At 43.7% G+C, this 15,764-nt stretch overlaps 1 protein-coding gene across 3 annotated transcripts in view; it reads right to left on the reverse strand.

The window, feature by feature from the left end:
* PCNX1 (pecanex 1) overlaps window positions 1–15,764 on the reverse strand; it is a 617,237-nt gene that overhangs the window by 106,215 nt on the left and 495,258 nt on the right. For all 3 annotated transcript variants that reach the window (XM_085627291.1, XM_085627290.1, XM_085627289.1), the window contains exons 24-26: window positions 11,078–11,207; window positions 8,709–8,767; window positions 7,817–8,032 (exon numbers count right to left, since the gene is read on the reverse strand). In XM_085627291.1, coding sequence (XP_085483417.1) covers window positions 7,817–8,032; window positions 8,709–8,767; window positions 11,078–11,207 — 405 coding nt within the window. The remainder of the gene's footprint in view (window positions 1–7,816; window positions 8,033–8,708; window positions 8,768–11,077; window positions 11,208–15,764) is intronic.

Consider the following 15,764-nt stretch of genomic DNA (forward strand, 5'->3'; position numbering starts at 1 on the left):
AAGCATATGGAAATATCCCTAACAAATGTATCCAGTCTCACCCATAGACTGTGCGTACCTAGAGGCGAAATAATGGCATTTTGTATTTTCTAGGGGTGGTGAATAGGTCGATTAGTATCCGTGGAAGATTTACGGTTGGGGTTCTCAGTCGTGGACTTGTTGGTGTGTCCTACTTAGGAAGTCCGCAAAACTGTTGTCCATCCCTGGGAGATGCTCAGTGAGTTACCCAATGTCAAATCTGTTGCGTTAATGCTGAAAAGAGGGGAGTGTGTGTTCTCAACTACTTCGGAATGTACATGGTTGTCAACAAATCTGTGCGCAAAAGCACAAACTTGAATTGTATCGCAGAGTAGAATGCTTTGAGGGCCAGGAAAATGTCCATGTGTTCCAGGTAATTGATATGACGTCCTCTGGTGAAGGGGGGGGTTCAAGTGCCCCAGAGCCCTGGACGGTCCCACATTTTAGATGTACACCCCACCCTGTAAGTGATACTTCTGTTGTAGTGGTCACCTGTGGAAGAAGGTCCACAAAAGGCCTGCCCATCAACAGGTTATTGCTGTTCCACCATTGCAGTGTTAATGTGTGGAGTGCTGGCCTTTATCAACACTAGATGGGCGCATATGCAGGTTGGTATGAGGAAAAATGAATATACATGATGCCATCATATATAGGAGCTCTTGAACTATCCTTACAGTTATGGGATGAGTGGTGTAAAAAAGAGGCAGCGGCTGCTGAAACGCCACTGCCATCTGCCGATTTGAGTATGCTCTCCCCCCTGTCAGTAATGAGAATTGATCCCAGAAAGGACTGATTCTGCTGAGCTTTAAGATGAAACCTCCTGGCCTGTACTGTCAACCCTAGGCGGTATAGGAGGTTCAGGGTCATTTGAATGCGCGCTAGACATTGCTGTGTGCTGCTGTTCTTGATCAACCAGTCATCGAGGTATAGAAAACATGGATGCGTATGTTGGGTGGGATGGCATGGAATTCAAGGCAAATCCCTGCTAGACTACTACAAGGACCAGCTAATCTAAGGTGAATTCCATCCAGCAGTGGTAGGAATCTGATATCCTTAAGCTACCTTACCGCGACAGGTGTTGGATGATTGGAGGAATGGATGGAGAGTCATGCTTGGGACAGGGGTTATCTTGCCAGATCCACCTCTTCACCTGCGCTTATCACTGTTCCCCCTCCATCTTCTCTGTGAATAACCCCCTTCTGATGTGGGAGACGTGAAAGCCGGCTGCTGCCACTGCTAAGATTCTAGTGCCTGGGCCAGTGGTCACCATGCCATTCCAGTTTGGACTCAGCCATATGCAAATCAGTCTTGACCCTGTGCCTCATGGGAACAGTCCAGCCTGAACTGCCAAGCCAGGTCCTCCCTGGACTGGAAACAAGCATCCTAGGGCCGGTTTCGGGGTTTCACCCCTCTTCAGCCAGGATAGCTTGATTCCAGTGGCATTTTCATCTCAAAGGCACTCAAAGACACAGCTTGTGCTACGGGACCACAGAAGGCCCGGCTTATTCTGCCTTGGCTCGAAGAGGTCTGTCTTGTTTGGTAAAAACATTAGGTGTCTCGGCAGCTGACTGCTGATGCATTCTAAGATACGCCAAATGTTTCCCTCTCCTGTAATTTAGCATTTTCTTTCACCTAAATGTTGTGCAAGACTCACAAGAGGCCTTGTACATGTGGGAGAGAGGAAAGATTGCAAATGCCATGACGATCAGGCAGAGGATACTCTGCATTGTACAGTGGGCAAAAATTGAAGTGGGTTCCATCCATCACCCTGTATTTGCCCATATTCTCCACGTCTTTACGTTTGAAGGAAGGTGTTATTGGTGGAGGTCTTGATTCTATACCACAGCACCGCAAAGATTAATTTCCAGTCAATTCCAATCATTCTCTATCACAGTACCAGACAAATTGTTCTCCAATAAAGGGTGTTGAAAGTAGTGAACGGCTATGCCTGTGAAAGGCGGCCTTGGGAGCCAATGCAATACAAGCCTGACCCAAATGTCACAAACAAATAAAAAAAAGAAACTCTAAAGGTGGAGACGTTGCCCAGGCACACTGTAACACTAAGGGAGGCGTCACAAAATATCTTGGGACTCGAAGCTTCTTTAGGAAAAAAACATGTATTGTCCAAGTCAACACCAGATAGCAGGAGTAAGCAGAGCATGCAAATCTACAGCCACACGTGCTACTAACAGGTATAACATGCCAACACAACAGTTTTACAGTTTAAAATATGTCAAACAAAAGGGGGGGGGGGACGGGCCGGGAGCCGTTATTTAAACAGGTCCTGCAAACAAGGCTCCTAAGCACAGTTTAAAATATGCCAGCACTCTGCTGGATCTGCTCCTTCTTAATGGCGAGCACACAGGCTATCAGCCTGGCAGCTTACTCCCCAGAAGACCGTAAACATCTGCAGAGTGTCTCAAGGCTAATCGCTCAGCTCCACTCTCCAACGCATACAAGATCCTGCTTGGTCAATGTCATCTGCGCACACAGCATTAACATTCTCTCCTATGCAGACGACACACAACTCATACTCTCCCTCTTGGACAAGCTGCCCAACACAAGAAACAAGTTAATTGCTAACTGGATGAAATCCAACTGTCTCAAGCTCAACACAGACAAGGCAGAAGTGGTGATCTTTAGCAAGGACATCTCACTATGGGACTTCAACTGGTGGCAGGCCAAACTCGGACCCACACAAGAAACCTCAGAATAGTCATCATCACCAAACTGGAACAAGACTGCAAAAGTCACTGCATCCTTCTTCCACTCTCTGAAGATCTTTAAATTGCTCCCGAGCAGCACTGTTGTGTTTCGATTTAGATGTCCATACATAGGTTTTCCTAAATCATGTCTTTATATAGGCACAATTCGTGTTGCCCTTATTTAGGCATAGAATCCCAGTCCTTATTTAGGCATTTGCCATGCTATCCAAATACAGGCATGGTCACCTACATCTGTCAATCCCCACGTCACGAGTTCTTAGAAACCAGACCCTTAGGCCATTGGGACTTTCCCTAGCTAAGATTATTGATTTCTCCAAGAACTCATCTATTATGCATGAACTACTATTTCTTGGGGGTTCATTCATGACATCTTCGTCTGCCCGACTTTACGTCAATGCTAACATTCCTAAGCACCTTCCAGGCATAAATATACCTTCCCTTACCATGGCAAACCACAGCTCGATACGGCAAGTTCAGAAGAATTCGAGTCCCCGCCTGACGCACTGACCAGACGCTGTCATCCCTGCTCGCAGAGAATCCAGCTTTCAGTGTTCTGACTCCCTTCGCGGGGTGTTAGAGTTTGAGACACGGAAAGAGAATCCCACCTCTCTCATTCTAAGGTATGGAGCTGACTAGAACCTAGAGGGACTCTTGGCATATGCAAAACTATATCTTACCATACTATAGAATACGGCACCTACTTCTTACCTTGTGCTACACTTAGGTTAGGTACACTGGGGTAGAACTATTTAGAAGCATCAAATGAGTATCCACTTTTTAGCCTATATTATTTATGTATGTGTATATGAATATATGTCATAGCTAGAAGACAATGCTGTTGCAGTATTATGTCTTCTTACTGCTTACGCTGTACGTATTATATCTCGCATACTGTTTTGCGATTGTAACAGCTCATCTCTCTTACACGAGAAAAGACTGTTCAATAAATCCGTTTATTGAAACGCCCGTCTATCTATTTCTGTGTAACTCTGAAGAAACTAAGCATGCACGATTGACTGAGTGAAACTTATCTGTTTCCACAATTCTGAGACATGTTCCGATTCTTTTTTGTTTGTCCTCATATTGCCAGCTCTCATGTTGAGACTCTTCCTATCTCTCCATACGGATTATAATCCTATCATGTTCCGATTCTAAGGGAAACAAAGTTGTCATGTTTATGTGGTTGCCAGAAACTACTCTCTATTTGTTTATTCAAGGAGTTTCTAGTGGCCTCTGAGTTAGCTGACACACAAAGTAATTAAGTTTAATGTTCTTGATAGAGGCATACTGACCTCAGTCCTATGCCACAACTATAGTGTATATTATTCCAATGTGCAGAGCCTATAAGGGAAATAGAAACTACACTACAGCACCAGCACAATCCAAGCACTCATGTCCAAGTCACCAGCAAGTTGGATTATGGGAATACCCTCTATGCCGGGATCACAAAACAACTCACTAGAAGACTACGAACTAACCAGAACTCAACAGCCAGGCTCACCCTCAACCTCCCTCACAGAACTCAAATCACACAACACCTGAGGGAACTGCACTGACTCCTGATATACAAACTGCCTCAATTCAAACTCCTCACACACATTCAAGGCACTGCACAACTCAGGCCCCACCTACCTGAACAGTTTTATCACCTTCCACCAACCACCCAGACACCACCTCTCTGCTGGAGTCCTACTCACACACATCCCACGCATACACACAGAAACAGATCAGGAGGACGGTTGTTCACTTACATCGCTCCTAAAGCATGAAACGACCTCCAAATTCAGAGTCTACTCCTCTGTTCTTCAAATCCACAAGAAGCTAAAGACCTAGCTTTTCAATTGCCAACTTACCATAGGCAGGACCAGACACACCCCTGCTCAGCACCAGGAAGCCAAACTGAAGGCGCCAGTATATAACTTCAGCAGATGTTTTAGAAAGCTCAGCATGGAACTCATTTCAGAGCATCCAGAGTTAGCCAAGATGCTTTATTCATTATGGCTGAGACTGTGCTCTGCCTGCCAATTGTACATTTTGTATGAAAGAACCACTGCTGCTGCAGCAATACTTTGAATAGTGAAAGACATGCACATTTTTGTTTTAAGAATTTCACTGTTACTAGGGTGTAGGGACAGTGGCGCCCGTGACATACAAACGCTGTATGTGATACCACCACTCTCTAAACACGGGACAGTCACTGAACTGCCTACCATTGGCGGATCTGAGCCAGTCGGCCAGCTCAGCGATACTTCTCACGTGCCTCCCCCTCAAATGTACAGCTCTTAAGCTGAGAAAACACAATGTCTAGTCAGGTTTTTTTTTTTTTTTTTACAGTGAATTCTAGTTCTTGTGATTTGTTTTCCATTGCAAATGCTCAGTTGCAAATACCAAAATGTAAAGGAAAAAGATCACTGGGTAAACTACTAACACCAAATATGGAGCAATTCAGGATCGATCTATCTCTACATAAATAGTAAATGCAGCACATTTGAAACAAATGGTAAAATGTAAATCATGTATTGGTATTTCTATTGTGCTGCACAATTTGGCATGGGGATAAGTGGAGCACTGCAAACAGCAAAAGGGCGACATAAGAATGATGTCATGGAGAGTGAGAGGGACAGCACCATCAGTGGGTGCAATGTGTGGCCCTTTCAGCAAATGTTTGGGCCTGATCACTAATTTTGTTTTCAAACTAAGCACTGTACAATAAATAAAAGTGAAGTGTCAATGGAAATTTAAGCCCTGGTGCCTCGTATATATATGTAGTGCACTGAAGGTGGGGAGCACTGAACATCACAATGGGGGAGCAGTGCAGGAGAAAGAGGGGAAGTAACAATATGTGATTGCTTACAACAGAGATGGCGAGAGAGTATTTTTTTGCCAAGTCAGTGGGCAGAAGACCATGGAGGGTCCTTATTGAAGGTCAATGAAATTCTTCTTTGAATAGCAGGAATAGTTGTGGAAGCCTAATGTGTGATGGTACTTACTGCAAACCCTCATTGCAAAGACTAAAAAGATTAGTGCGCTAGGTTTTATGAACGTTTGATTTTGCGCTTGACAATGCCTTGGCTCCTTTTGCTACCTTGACCATCTGAAGTGAGTGCTAAGCTTTTAGCGCAGGCAGGCTGGGGAACACATCAATGCTGCTTTGCAAGTAGGCCATCTGGAATTGAAAAATATGCAGCTTGTAGGAGATCTTTTAGAGCAGGAGTGATGCTTACTCCACCACTGGCCTCTTCTGGATAACCACACATGTATAATTCATTATCTCAACAAGGCCTACCAATGTGTACGTATGTCAGCAGTCTACCTAAATCCAGACCAGTGCAGCCACCTTCCAATAAAAGCTCATTTTTAGTCACTTCTTTTTGCCATACACTAGACCTTCGATCCCCTCCTTTGATTAAGCGGGACAATCCTAATACACAGACTGAGAAATTACATTTCCTATCCAATAGCATCTTCTGATGCGGATTTGTTAATCAGATGTGTTCTATAGTTCTGAATTATAAATCAGAATTTCTCTTTGTAGGTTCTGCTGCTTCATGTTCAAAAGATGGCCAACTCTCTAGGTTCCTATTGAAACAGCCATTTGTGTTGTGTATACTACACTATTTCAGCGATATTGCACGGTGATTGAACACCCCCTTGGGTTTGTTCAAGCTAAAACAAAATTACAAAATAAATATGTAAATCATCCAGAGCGCAGCAGACTGGCTGCTGCTACGCATACCCAAGTTTCAGTCCGCCTGTTCCCATCTAAATGACCTCCAATGGCTCCCTGTGGAGAAGAGGACTGAATATAAGGCCTTGTGCTTTGCATTCCGGACTCTCTCAGTCTCATGCCCTCTGTTCCTTAGACGTGTGCCAGTCTTGCACCCCAAATAGAGCTTTGAAATCTTGTAGCTTAAACCAGGTCAAGAACCAAACGGAGAGGAGGGGGGGAGTTTGGGGGAGGTGGGGGTCGGGGGAGCAATTTCTTAAATTCCTTGCTTCCAAACTTTCGAATTTTCTTCCTCATTGTTATAGCCCCAGCAAAGCCATCTTCAGAAAAAATTAAACCTGGTTTTACTAAGCTAGCGTATGAATTCTGTAGTTTTTCATTAGTGCTCTGATGTCCTGGTTTGGCACCTATGTGCTCTAAACAAACATGTATTTTTTTGTTATTTATATCGTGTTTAAACTTTAGGGTATCCCAATTTTTGTTGTTTTCAATATTCTTCAGTCACACTGTGACTTAAGCAGCTATCTCTGTTCCTACTTTTGAATCCATGCAACTCAAAGGGGTCAGTACCTGGTTAATAATATGTTGAATGAGACTGGTACAGCCTATCCAGGCCAAATAGGGGGTACAATTATTGCTGTTCATAAAATGGTTGAGTATTTAGGCTTTTTCTCAACTGAGGGAGTGAGGGTCTGCTCTCGAGGGAAGGATATTTCATAATAAAGGCCCAGCTGCATAGAATCTCTCCAGTTCCCATAGCCACACTGTTTTATTGCTGTGTTACAACCAGGTGTTGAGAGGCAGATCTGTGGGCCAGTGTGGCAATGTAAAGTTTGATGAATTCCTGTAGGTAATTGGGAAGATGCCCATGTAAGATCCTGTGGATCATTAATGTTATTTGTATTTTGATTCTTGATTGCATTTTGAGCTAGTGGAGTCTTTTCAAGATAAACGTGATTATGTTGGCTTCCTTTTATTGCCCTAGCTGAAGCATTGTGGGTCATCTGTAGCCACTGAATAAATCATCCGCGGAGGCAAAAGCAGTGGATAGTTCCCGAGTCTATCAAATCTATCGTGGCTCCATAGAGTGCCTGCAGGACTGTGGCTCACTCTTTCACGCCAAGCAACTCTTGTATATTCTTTATCAGCTTCATGAGGCTGGAGCCATTTTGGGTGACCTTTTGTATTGATTTCTCCATGTCCAGTACGGAAAGGAACAGGGGGCTTAAGGCGACAGACATTTATAGGGATGTGCGTACAATGGGGACTACATTGAAACTTTTTAGGTAAATATTTTAATTAACAATGACAAATCAAAAGACATTTATCGTATACAAAGCCTTACCTCTGAATTCCAAGCCTCTCAGCTGAAAGGTAACTAGACCATTTCCTATCTCGATTAAATGCACAAGAGCATTGAGATAGTCAGACGCTAGAATGAAGCAGTCTCCAGTGTTGTTATTTCCCCAGCGTCCCAGAAGAAGATCTCCACAGAGGCTGTGCTGAAGGGAACGGGTTAGGTGCTCATAGAAGATGGAATTAAGGTTATTATCATCAGAACCTGGAAAAAGAAACGTTTCACAGATAATTTCCTGACCATAAGATAACCAAGTTGCATTGTTTTCTTGGTTTACTCAATACGGAATATTAAATATAACAACGCTAATGTTTAAGAATCCATTCTTGTTTACACAGCTAAGTTATATGCAGGAAAATATTAAGACTTATCAAATAAACCAATTGCATTTTTTCCTGAAATATGCATACCTTTGAAGAAATTGTGCGCATTACACAACATTCATTTTGCTGGTATCTTAAATAATGTTCCTATGCGAGAGCATACATTGCAGAGAAAATACAGCCGAGATACCAGCAGAAGAGGTGTTTGATTAAAAAAATGTGATTTTCTACTTGAACCAGTATCTCCGGTTTGCAAATATTTGGCATAACACAAATTTGGAAATAATGCAATATTACACCCGTTGAACAAAACTTTTGCCCAGTCCTTGTCTATTAATTGCTCTCCCACTTTCACCTCAAATGCCCTTCCTGCGCAGAGTGAAGCAAAGAGGCAGGAACAATGAAATGTGCTAAAGGTTTGCTAGAATGTAATTTACCGGGCTTAAGGGTGCTTCCACTACAATATATATATATATGCATGGTGTTGTATGACAAAAGCACATACAATAAAACGAACACCACCCACTCCCTGTTACTATTATGAAATGTAATTGTACCTGGATTTCTGTCGAGCTGGGAAGCCAATCTTGTGTTTGTATGGTCCACGCGTTTTGTGCTGTAAGCAAAGCATGTTTGTATTACAGAAATGGCCAACATTTGGAGAAGCATGGTTTGCATGATTCATAGGCTGCAAGGTTAGTCCATATCAACTCCCATGAAAAAGCAATCCAGACCCTGTAAAGTGCAATGCCTAAAGAAATTAGCTGAGGGTGCTCACAAAATAAAACCCTACAATGTAGTTGCAGGAAAACATACTGATCTCAAAGTTGTGGTTCTCAAGGAGTAGGAGACTGAGCAAGTTAGTATTTAAGAAGGTTCTACACAATATATTAATAAGATACAGAAAACGTCTGTTGAGCCCACTTGTAAATGTTTGTTACCAAAACTCCTAATGAGGGAGCATTGCTCAGATTTATCTGCAGTTCCATTAATCTAACTGGCGGAAGGAAGGACAAATAGTAACTACTTCATTCAGACTGTGCAGGGATATAAAGAATGGAGATTTAGACATGGTGCCAAGTTTCAGGTGAACAAGCAGGGGCGTAGCTTCAGGTGGGGTTGTTTCGATAGATAGATAGATAGATAGATAGATAGATAGATAGATAGATAGATAGGATAGATATGTAGTTTAGCAAAAGATTCAGCTCATTTTCTCACCATTGGGACTAGGTGAAATTTTTATTATGCTGGCCTAATTTTGGTCATTTCTTTTAACAAAATGAATGAGAGATGACAGAGATCACAGCATTACAACACATCGCGTCATTATGGGGAGTAATGTTAACGTGAAATGGACCACCCAAATAACTTTTTTACATAAGTGCCGTATCAGGTAGATTTATTTACCTAAGTGGACTGTTTTGGGTAATTTGTGAGAGCAGACCTACAAATCCAAAAGTGGTTGCAGCAGTTTGAACGCAAGCGACCAGAAATGAACTCAAAATTAAATTTTCAAGATGAACTTATACCAGAACGGGTCATTCAGATAAATGTTTGAGTGCAAGATGGATTTAGCACAATTAAGCATAATTTCACGTAATTTTGCGGTAGTTACGTTACAGCAAATTATGAAAGTTTTGCACACCCCTACTCACCATAAATCTTGCAGGTGGAAATGTGGGGATATTTCCAATATTTTGAAGTAATGCTTGTGGTGGTTTCTTATCAATGAAGCTCAACATATCGCACATTTGTGGACGTCTTACAGCTTGGCACTTGCCTGTTGTTGTAAAGGTATCCTTGAACCTGGTTTGTAGGCAGTTAATGCATTGTGATGATGTGCTCCTTACTGAGGTGAGTCTTCAACTTTTTGCTAAATTGGAGAAGCGTACGGGTAATCCTAGTGGATACAAGGATGTTCCAGGTCCTGGGTGCATGGACTGAAATGGTCTGCTGCCTTGTTTTTTTCTTTGTCTGCAGATTGATGGTGCATATGTATGTATATATGCATATGGTATTTCTATAGCTCAAACCTATTTAGAACACATCATCTTGGGAGGACAGCAAAGCAACACACATCCAAAGTGGGCTCAATGTTCTGGTGGGGGGAGGTGGCGTGTAGGGCACTGGACTGTAAATACTGCTGCCACATGAAAATGCAAGGATACCATGCTTAGAAGGCATACAACGCTAATGAGACACGGCTTAGTTTACTAAAGGGGATTGAGCATGGATCACCAAATGCAATAATCTAATGACGTGGGGGCATTTCCAGCACTAAACTCTCAGACAACTTTAAGACAAACTGCAGTTTTCATTGCACCACTGACTTCTTGACCAGGACAGCCTATAAGGTCTACATTAGTTATTCTTCCTAACAGTAAAAACTAATAGATTTCGCTCATGCCAGGATACTTGAATTAAAGTTCCAAAACCTCTCTTTTTTTAAATGTACAAACAGAAATCTTTGCAAACGGCTGCAACTGGAATCTATACCTCATTGATCTGCCCCATGAGCATTAAAATATGGCTAGCACTCTTAAGTGTTCTAAATTAATACCTTTGGGCATGATTCCCCAAAAATTATTTGGAGAATACTAGTGAATTACTCATGCGTCTCAATCCACTGAAATGTCACCACGCTCCAGCTGAAAGAGAGCTTCCCAAACACCAGGACACACTATCAATAAGTAACTACTGGTCTGCTAACAGTGCCACCACTCCTAGGATCCTGCTAGTTGGGTACTCCTTGCATTGTAAGTTTCTCCTCAATTACTTACTACCCAATTTAAAAATGAAAGGGCCTCCTAAAAAGGACCAATAGCTAGAAAGAGTCACATGCTGCTCAAGTGATGGCGGCGGGGGAGAGGGGAATCTCAAATTGTACTTTTGGCTGTGGTGCCCTTCCTCTTTTAAATTCACTTACTTGTAGTCCCTCTCCCAAAACTTCACAGGTCGGACATATGACGTGATGAATATTGCACTTCCCAAGAAAGGATTCAGTGGCGTAGAGAAGAAAGCAGATATAACAGCCTGGACAAACAGCATTGCAGAATCTATCGAGTGACATGTTAAGGAAGCTGGCTGAAAAACATATGTTAAACAAGCATTTGCAATGCAATCGGTCTCGCCTTTTGGTCCTTATGTGTATTTAGCTATGCAGCACATTAGCCTGGGTGCTGAAACATCTACTGTTCTTTAACATGCTACCTTATTCAATTTTTCCTCTGAGCCTCGGGGTGACATCCTCCTGGACAAGTAGAAGATCTAGAGCAGAGGTCTTCAATCTAGGGGGCGGGCCCCCCTAGGAGGGCTTCAAGGGAACTCAGGGGGGGCACCAGGCTCTCGTCAAAAGAAGTATTGTGCTTTATTTTACACAGGAAAAAATGAGCGCACCAAGTAGTTCTGTAATGGACCATCACTAGCATCTTTTGTTATTTATCTCCTGGCTGGGAGAAGGTGTCAAAAGAGGAAAGGGAAACCAAATATTCTTCAATAATAAATAATAATGGATTGCATTTTTAAAACAGTAACAGAACATAGTTGCAATGCTTTGATATGTATAGACATATTTAGACATTGCCAATGTAATAAAATATATTTGAAAATTTCTGAGGGGGGCCGATGACTTTTTTCCACTGGGGGGGGGGGGGGGGGGGGGGGAAGAGAGAGGGGGGGGGGGGGGGTTGCGGCATTAAAAAGTTTGAAGACCACTGGTCTAGAGGAAGAAAAGTAGAAAGAGTAAGTTGGCAGAAACACTGGCTTCAACTCTCATACCTCTAATGAAAAAGGGAATTTTTTAAAACTCAATAAAATGCGCAGGACATCTGTCAGGCGGCGACGTGGGCTTCGCTGCACGCGTTTGCCAGGCACTATTGCCTAGACAGCCAAGTCCGGAGGAATGGCTTCTTTGGCCGTTCTGTCCTCCAGGACTTTTTGGTGTGATCTTGGTTCGCAGACCCACCACCGGGGTTGGTATTGCTTGGGTATCTATTCTAAGGTGAGGAATCTAACTAACGTGTTTCTTTCAGATGAACAAGTTAATTACCTTCGGTAACAATGTATCTGTAAGAAACATTAGTTAGTTAGATTCCTCACCGACCCACCCATCCTCCCCGTTCTGCGAACTGACATCTAGGGTTAAGGCTATCCTTTTCAGGGCCCTAGATTTTTTGGCACCAGTGTCGGTCTCTTGCATGGCTCTGCGTTCCTGGCGCGGAAAGCTATGTACAAGAACTGACGTCAGCGCGCGAGGGCGGCGTCTAAGTACTCCGACGACGTCATTCCGGCGCACAACGCCAACGACGGACGCGGAGCCGCAGACGACGCCTAGCGACGCGCAAGGGGTATTGCTACAAAAATCTTCCGGATCCAGTCTGACGCCTGGGGATATTCTAAGGTGAGGAATTTAACTAACGTGTTTCTTTCAGATCTGATTTTCGTTTAAGCAACAGCCATACTGTTATTTCACCAATATGAATATATCAAAGCATTGCCAGGGAGTGAGACACCAAGCCACAATGGCTCACTCACAAACGTGTTTGAGACTACAGAGGTGCTTCCATGTGTAAATCCAATTTTGCATACATAATTAAAAGTGGAAACAAAAAACGACAGCGAAGAATGAAAGCGACAGAAGTGATCGAGCCTTTGGCACGTAACCATGTGTAACACCCAAAACGTACTCATTTGTGATAATGCATTGGAGACACCCAACAAAAAACGTGCTGCTGCCATGACGATATTTGAGGAATGTTTACAGAAAATCTGAAAATGCAGACAGCAAACATGCAGAACCTACGTACTACTGCCAGGATAATATTTGCCAAAGACGGCGTTGGAGGCAAAAATAAACATGCACACTCTGCAGCCTTAACCAACAAGCATTTACAATGCAATGGTCTCGGTATTGGTAAAGTTAGAGCTATTGGCATTACTCATGACAATATTTTTGTTTATGTTATTGTTTTTAAAACATATAAAGAAACGGCATTGTCATGAGCAATGCCAATAGCTGTAACTTTATCAATGCCGAGACCGTTGCATTATAAATGCTTGTTTAATATATACCTTGAGACACTGGCAAAACGGATGGAGACCTAGGGGATGCAGGTGGTCTCTTGGGACCAAGTCCCTATCGACTGCAGAGAGGGTGGTGCCACTGCAAAGAGTGTACTGCAGCCCTGTGTTCCTCACATTATAAATACATGCAACTGGATGATATGTAAAACACAGTGAGATCATAGGTAATGTAGGTAAAAAACTGTACGGAGTGCTCTGGATCCTGCTTTAAATAGGCAGGTACTGAGTACCTTCACTTTTTTTGTAATTGAGTTTGCAAGGGAGTTTAGCAGCACTTTTCAGCAGGAGCAAAAAATACTTTGTTACTGAGAAGTGTGGATAATCCCATATTGAAACCGCGTGGGTGCGAGCACATGGTCTGTCAGACACGCAGCCACACACACCTGGTTTCTAGCAATTAGGGTTCAACACCCACATAATCCCGTGGCCATGTTTGAGAGGCTCCGGTTATTGTAGGAATGTGCCCTTAAAAACATAGCTTATTGGGGGTATGGTGACGTAATTACCTTCAGCTTGGTTCAAATTGTTGTCCCACGCACCACAAATTGAATATGCTACTTACCAGTAGGCATCTGTTCTTGGCATGTAGGGCTGCTGACATTCATATCTGTGCATAGATCGCCGCCTAGTGTTGGGTCCGGATGTTTGCACGTTGTTGTCCTGGAAGAGTCTTCGAAGTATCCGGAGATAGGTGACTCCTCCCCTGGACCACAGTGCGCATGGGCATCCTCTCCATCCTCAGATTGTTTTTCGCCATTGTGGCAGTGATGGAGTCGATACAGAAAGTGATGACCATGCTATACAGTAATTCTGAGAGCTGCAGCTGCTACAGGCGCCGGGGAGGAGGGTGGGCGATATGAATGTCAGCAGCCCTACATGCCAAGAACAGATGCATACTGGTAAGTAGCATATTCAGTTCGAGGCATGTGGGCTTCTGAATTCATATCTGTGCATAGAATACATAGCAGTACCTCCCATTAGCGGTGGCTACCAGTGCCAGCTGCAGCGGTCTGAAACAGAGTTTTGAGAACAGCCTGTCCTACAGCTGCCTGCTGTTTTGATTGCACATCTACACAATAGTGTTTGGTAAATGTATGTGTAGTGGACCAGGTGGCTGCTCTACATATATCATGCAAAGGAATGTTTCCCAGGAAAGCCATGGAGGCCCCTAACTTACGTGTTGAGTGGGCTCGTGGGGGAATCGTTAATGTGCGTTTAGCTTTTTGATAGCAAATTTGAATACATTTAACGATCCATCTGGCTATACCTGCTTTGGAGATGGCGTTACCCTTGTGGTGTGGGGCAAAGGCAACGAAAAGTTGTTTTGTTTTCCTAAAGACTTTAGTCCTGTCTATATAGTACATGAGGGCTCTCTTTACATCCAGTGTATGGAGTGCTCTTTCTGCGACAGTTTGTGGGTTTTGAAAGAAAACAGGCAGTTCAATGGTTTGATTCATGTGGAACTGCGATATCACCTTGGGCATGAATTTGGGGTTGGTGCGTAGTACGACCCTGTTGGCATAAACCTGTATGAATGGCTCTTGAACGGTTAGTGCCTGGAGTTCACTAACTCTCCTCAAAGAAGTGATTGCTACTAGGAAAGCTACTTTCCAGGTGAGGAATTGAATCTCACATGAGTGTAGAGGTTCAAAGGGTGGACCCATCAGGCGTGTGAGGACCAAGTTGAGGTTCCACATTGGAGCTGGTGGGTGGCTTGGAGGAATTACTCGTTTGAGTCCTTCCAAGAATGCTTTGATGGCAGGCACTCTGAATAGAGAGAGATGCTGCCTGTTCTGGAGATAGGCTGATATTGCGGTCAAATGGACACGTATTGACGTGTATGCCAGATTGCATCGGTATAGGTGTAAGAGGTAACAAATTATGTTTTGGATGGATGCGTCTAGCGGGTTAATGTCATTATTATTGCAATAAATGATGAACCTTTTCCATTTGGCTGCATAGCAAGCTCTGGTAGTGGGTCTTCTAGCTTCCTTAATGATGTCCATACAGTCAGGTGGCAGGTTTAGGTAGCCAAACTCTAGGACTTCAGGAGCCAGATTGCCAGGTTCAGCTGTTGCGGATCTGGGTGCTGAATCTCTCCATGGTTCTGCGTCAAATGCGCGGGTTTGATCCGCAGCCTTTGATGCGGCACCACGGAAAGTTCGAGAAAGGTGGTGTACCATGGTTGGCGTGCCCATGTTGGAGCAACCAGGACGAGCATCAGTGAGTGTTGTCTGAGTTTGCGTGCCACCAGCGGTATCAATGGTGCTGGGGTAAAAGCGTACGCAAATCTGCCGGACCAGTTCATCCATATCGCATTGCCCTGCGACTGCGGATGTGGGAACCTGGCGGCAAAGCTTTGGCATTTTGCGTTTTCACTTGTGGCGAATAGGTCTATCTCTGGATGACCCCACTGTTGGAAGCACGGTTGGAGTACTGACGGATGTAGCTCCCACTCGTGCATCTGGTGGCTGTGTCTGCTGAGCAGATCCGCCATCTGGTTGTCCTTGCCGGGGAGGTGTTCCGCCATG

The sequence above is a fragment of the Triturus cristatus genome, chromosome 9, assembly GCF_964204655.1.
Source record: "Triturus cristatus chromosome 9, aTriCri1.1, whole genome shotgun sequence".
Taxonomy (NCBI): Eukaryota; Metazoa; Chordata; class Amphibia; order Caudata; family Salamandridae; genus Triturus; species Triturus cristatus.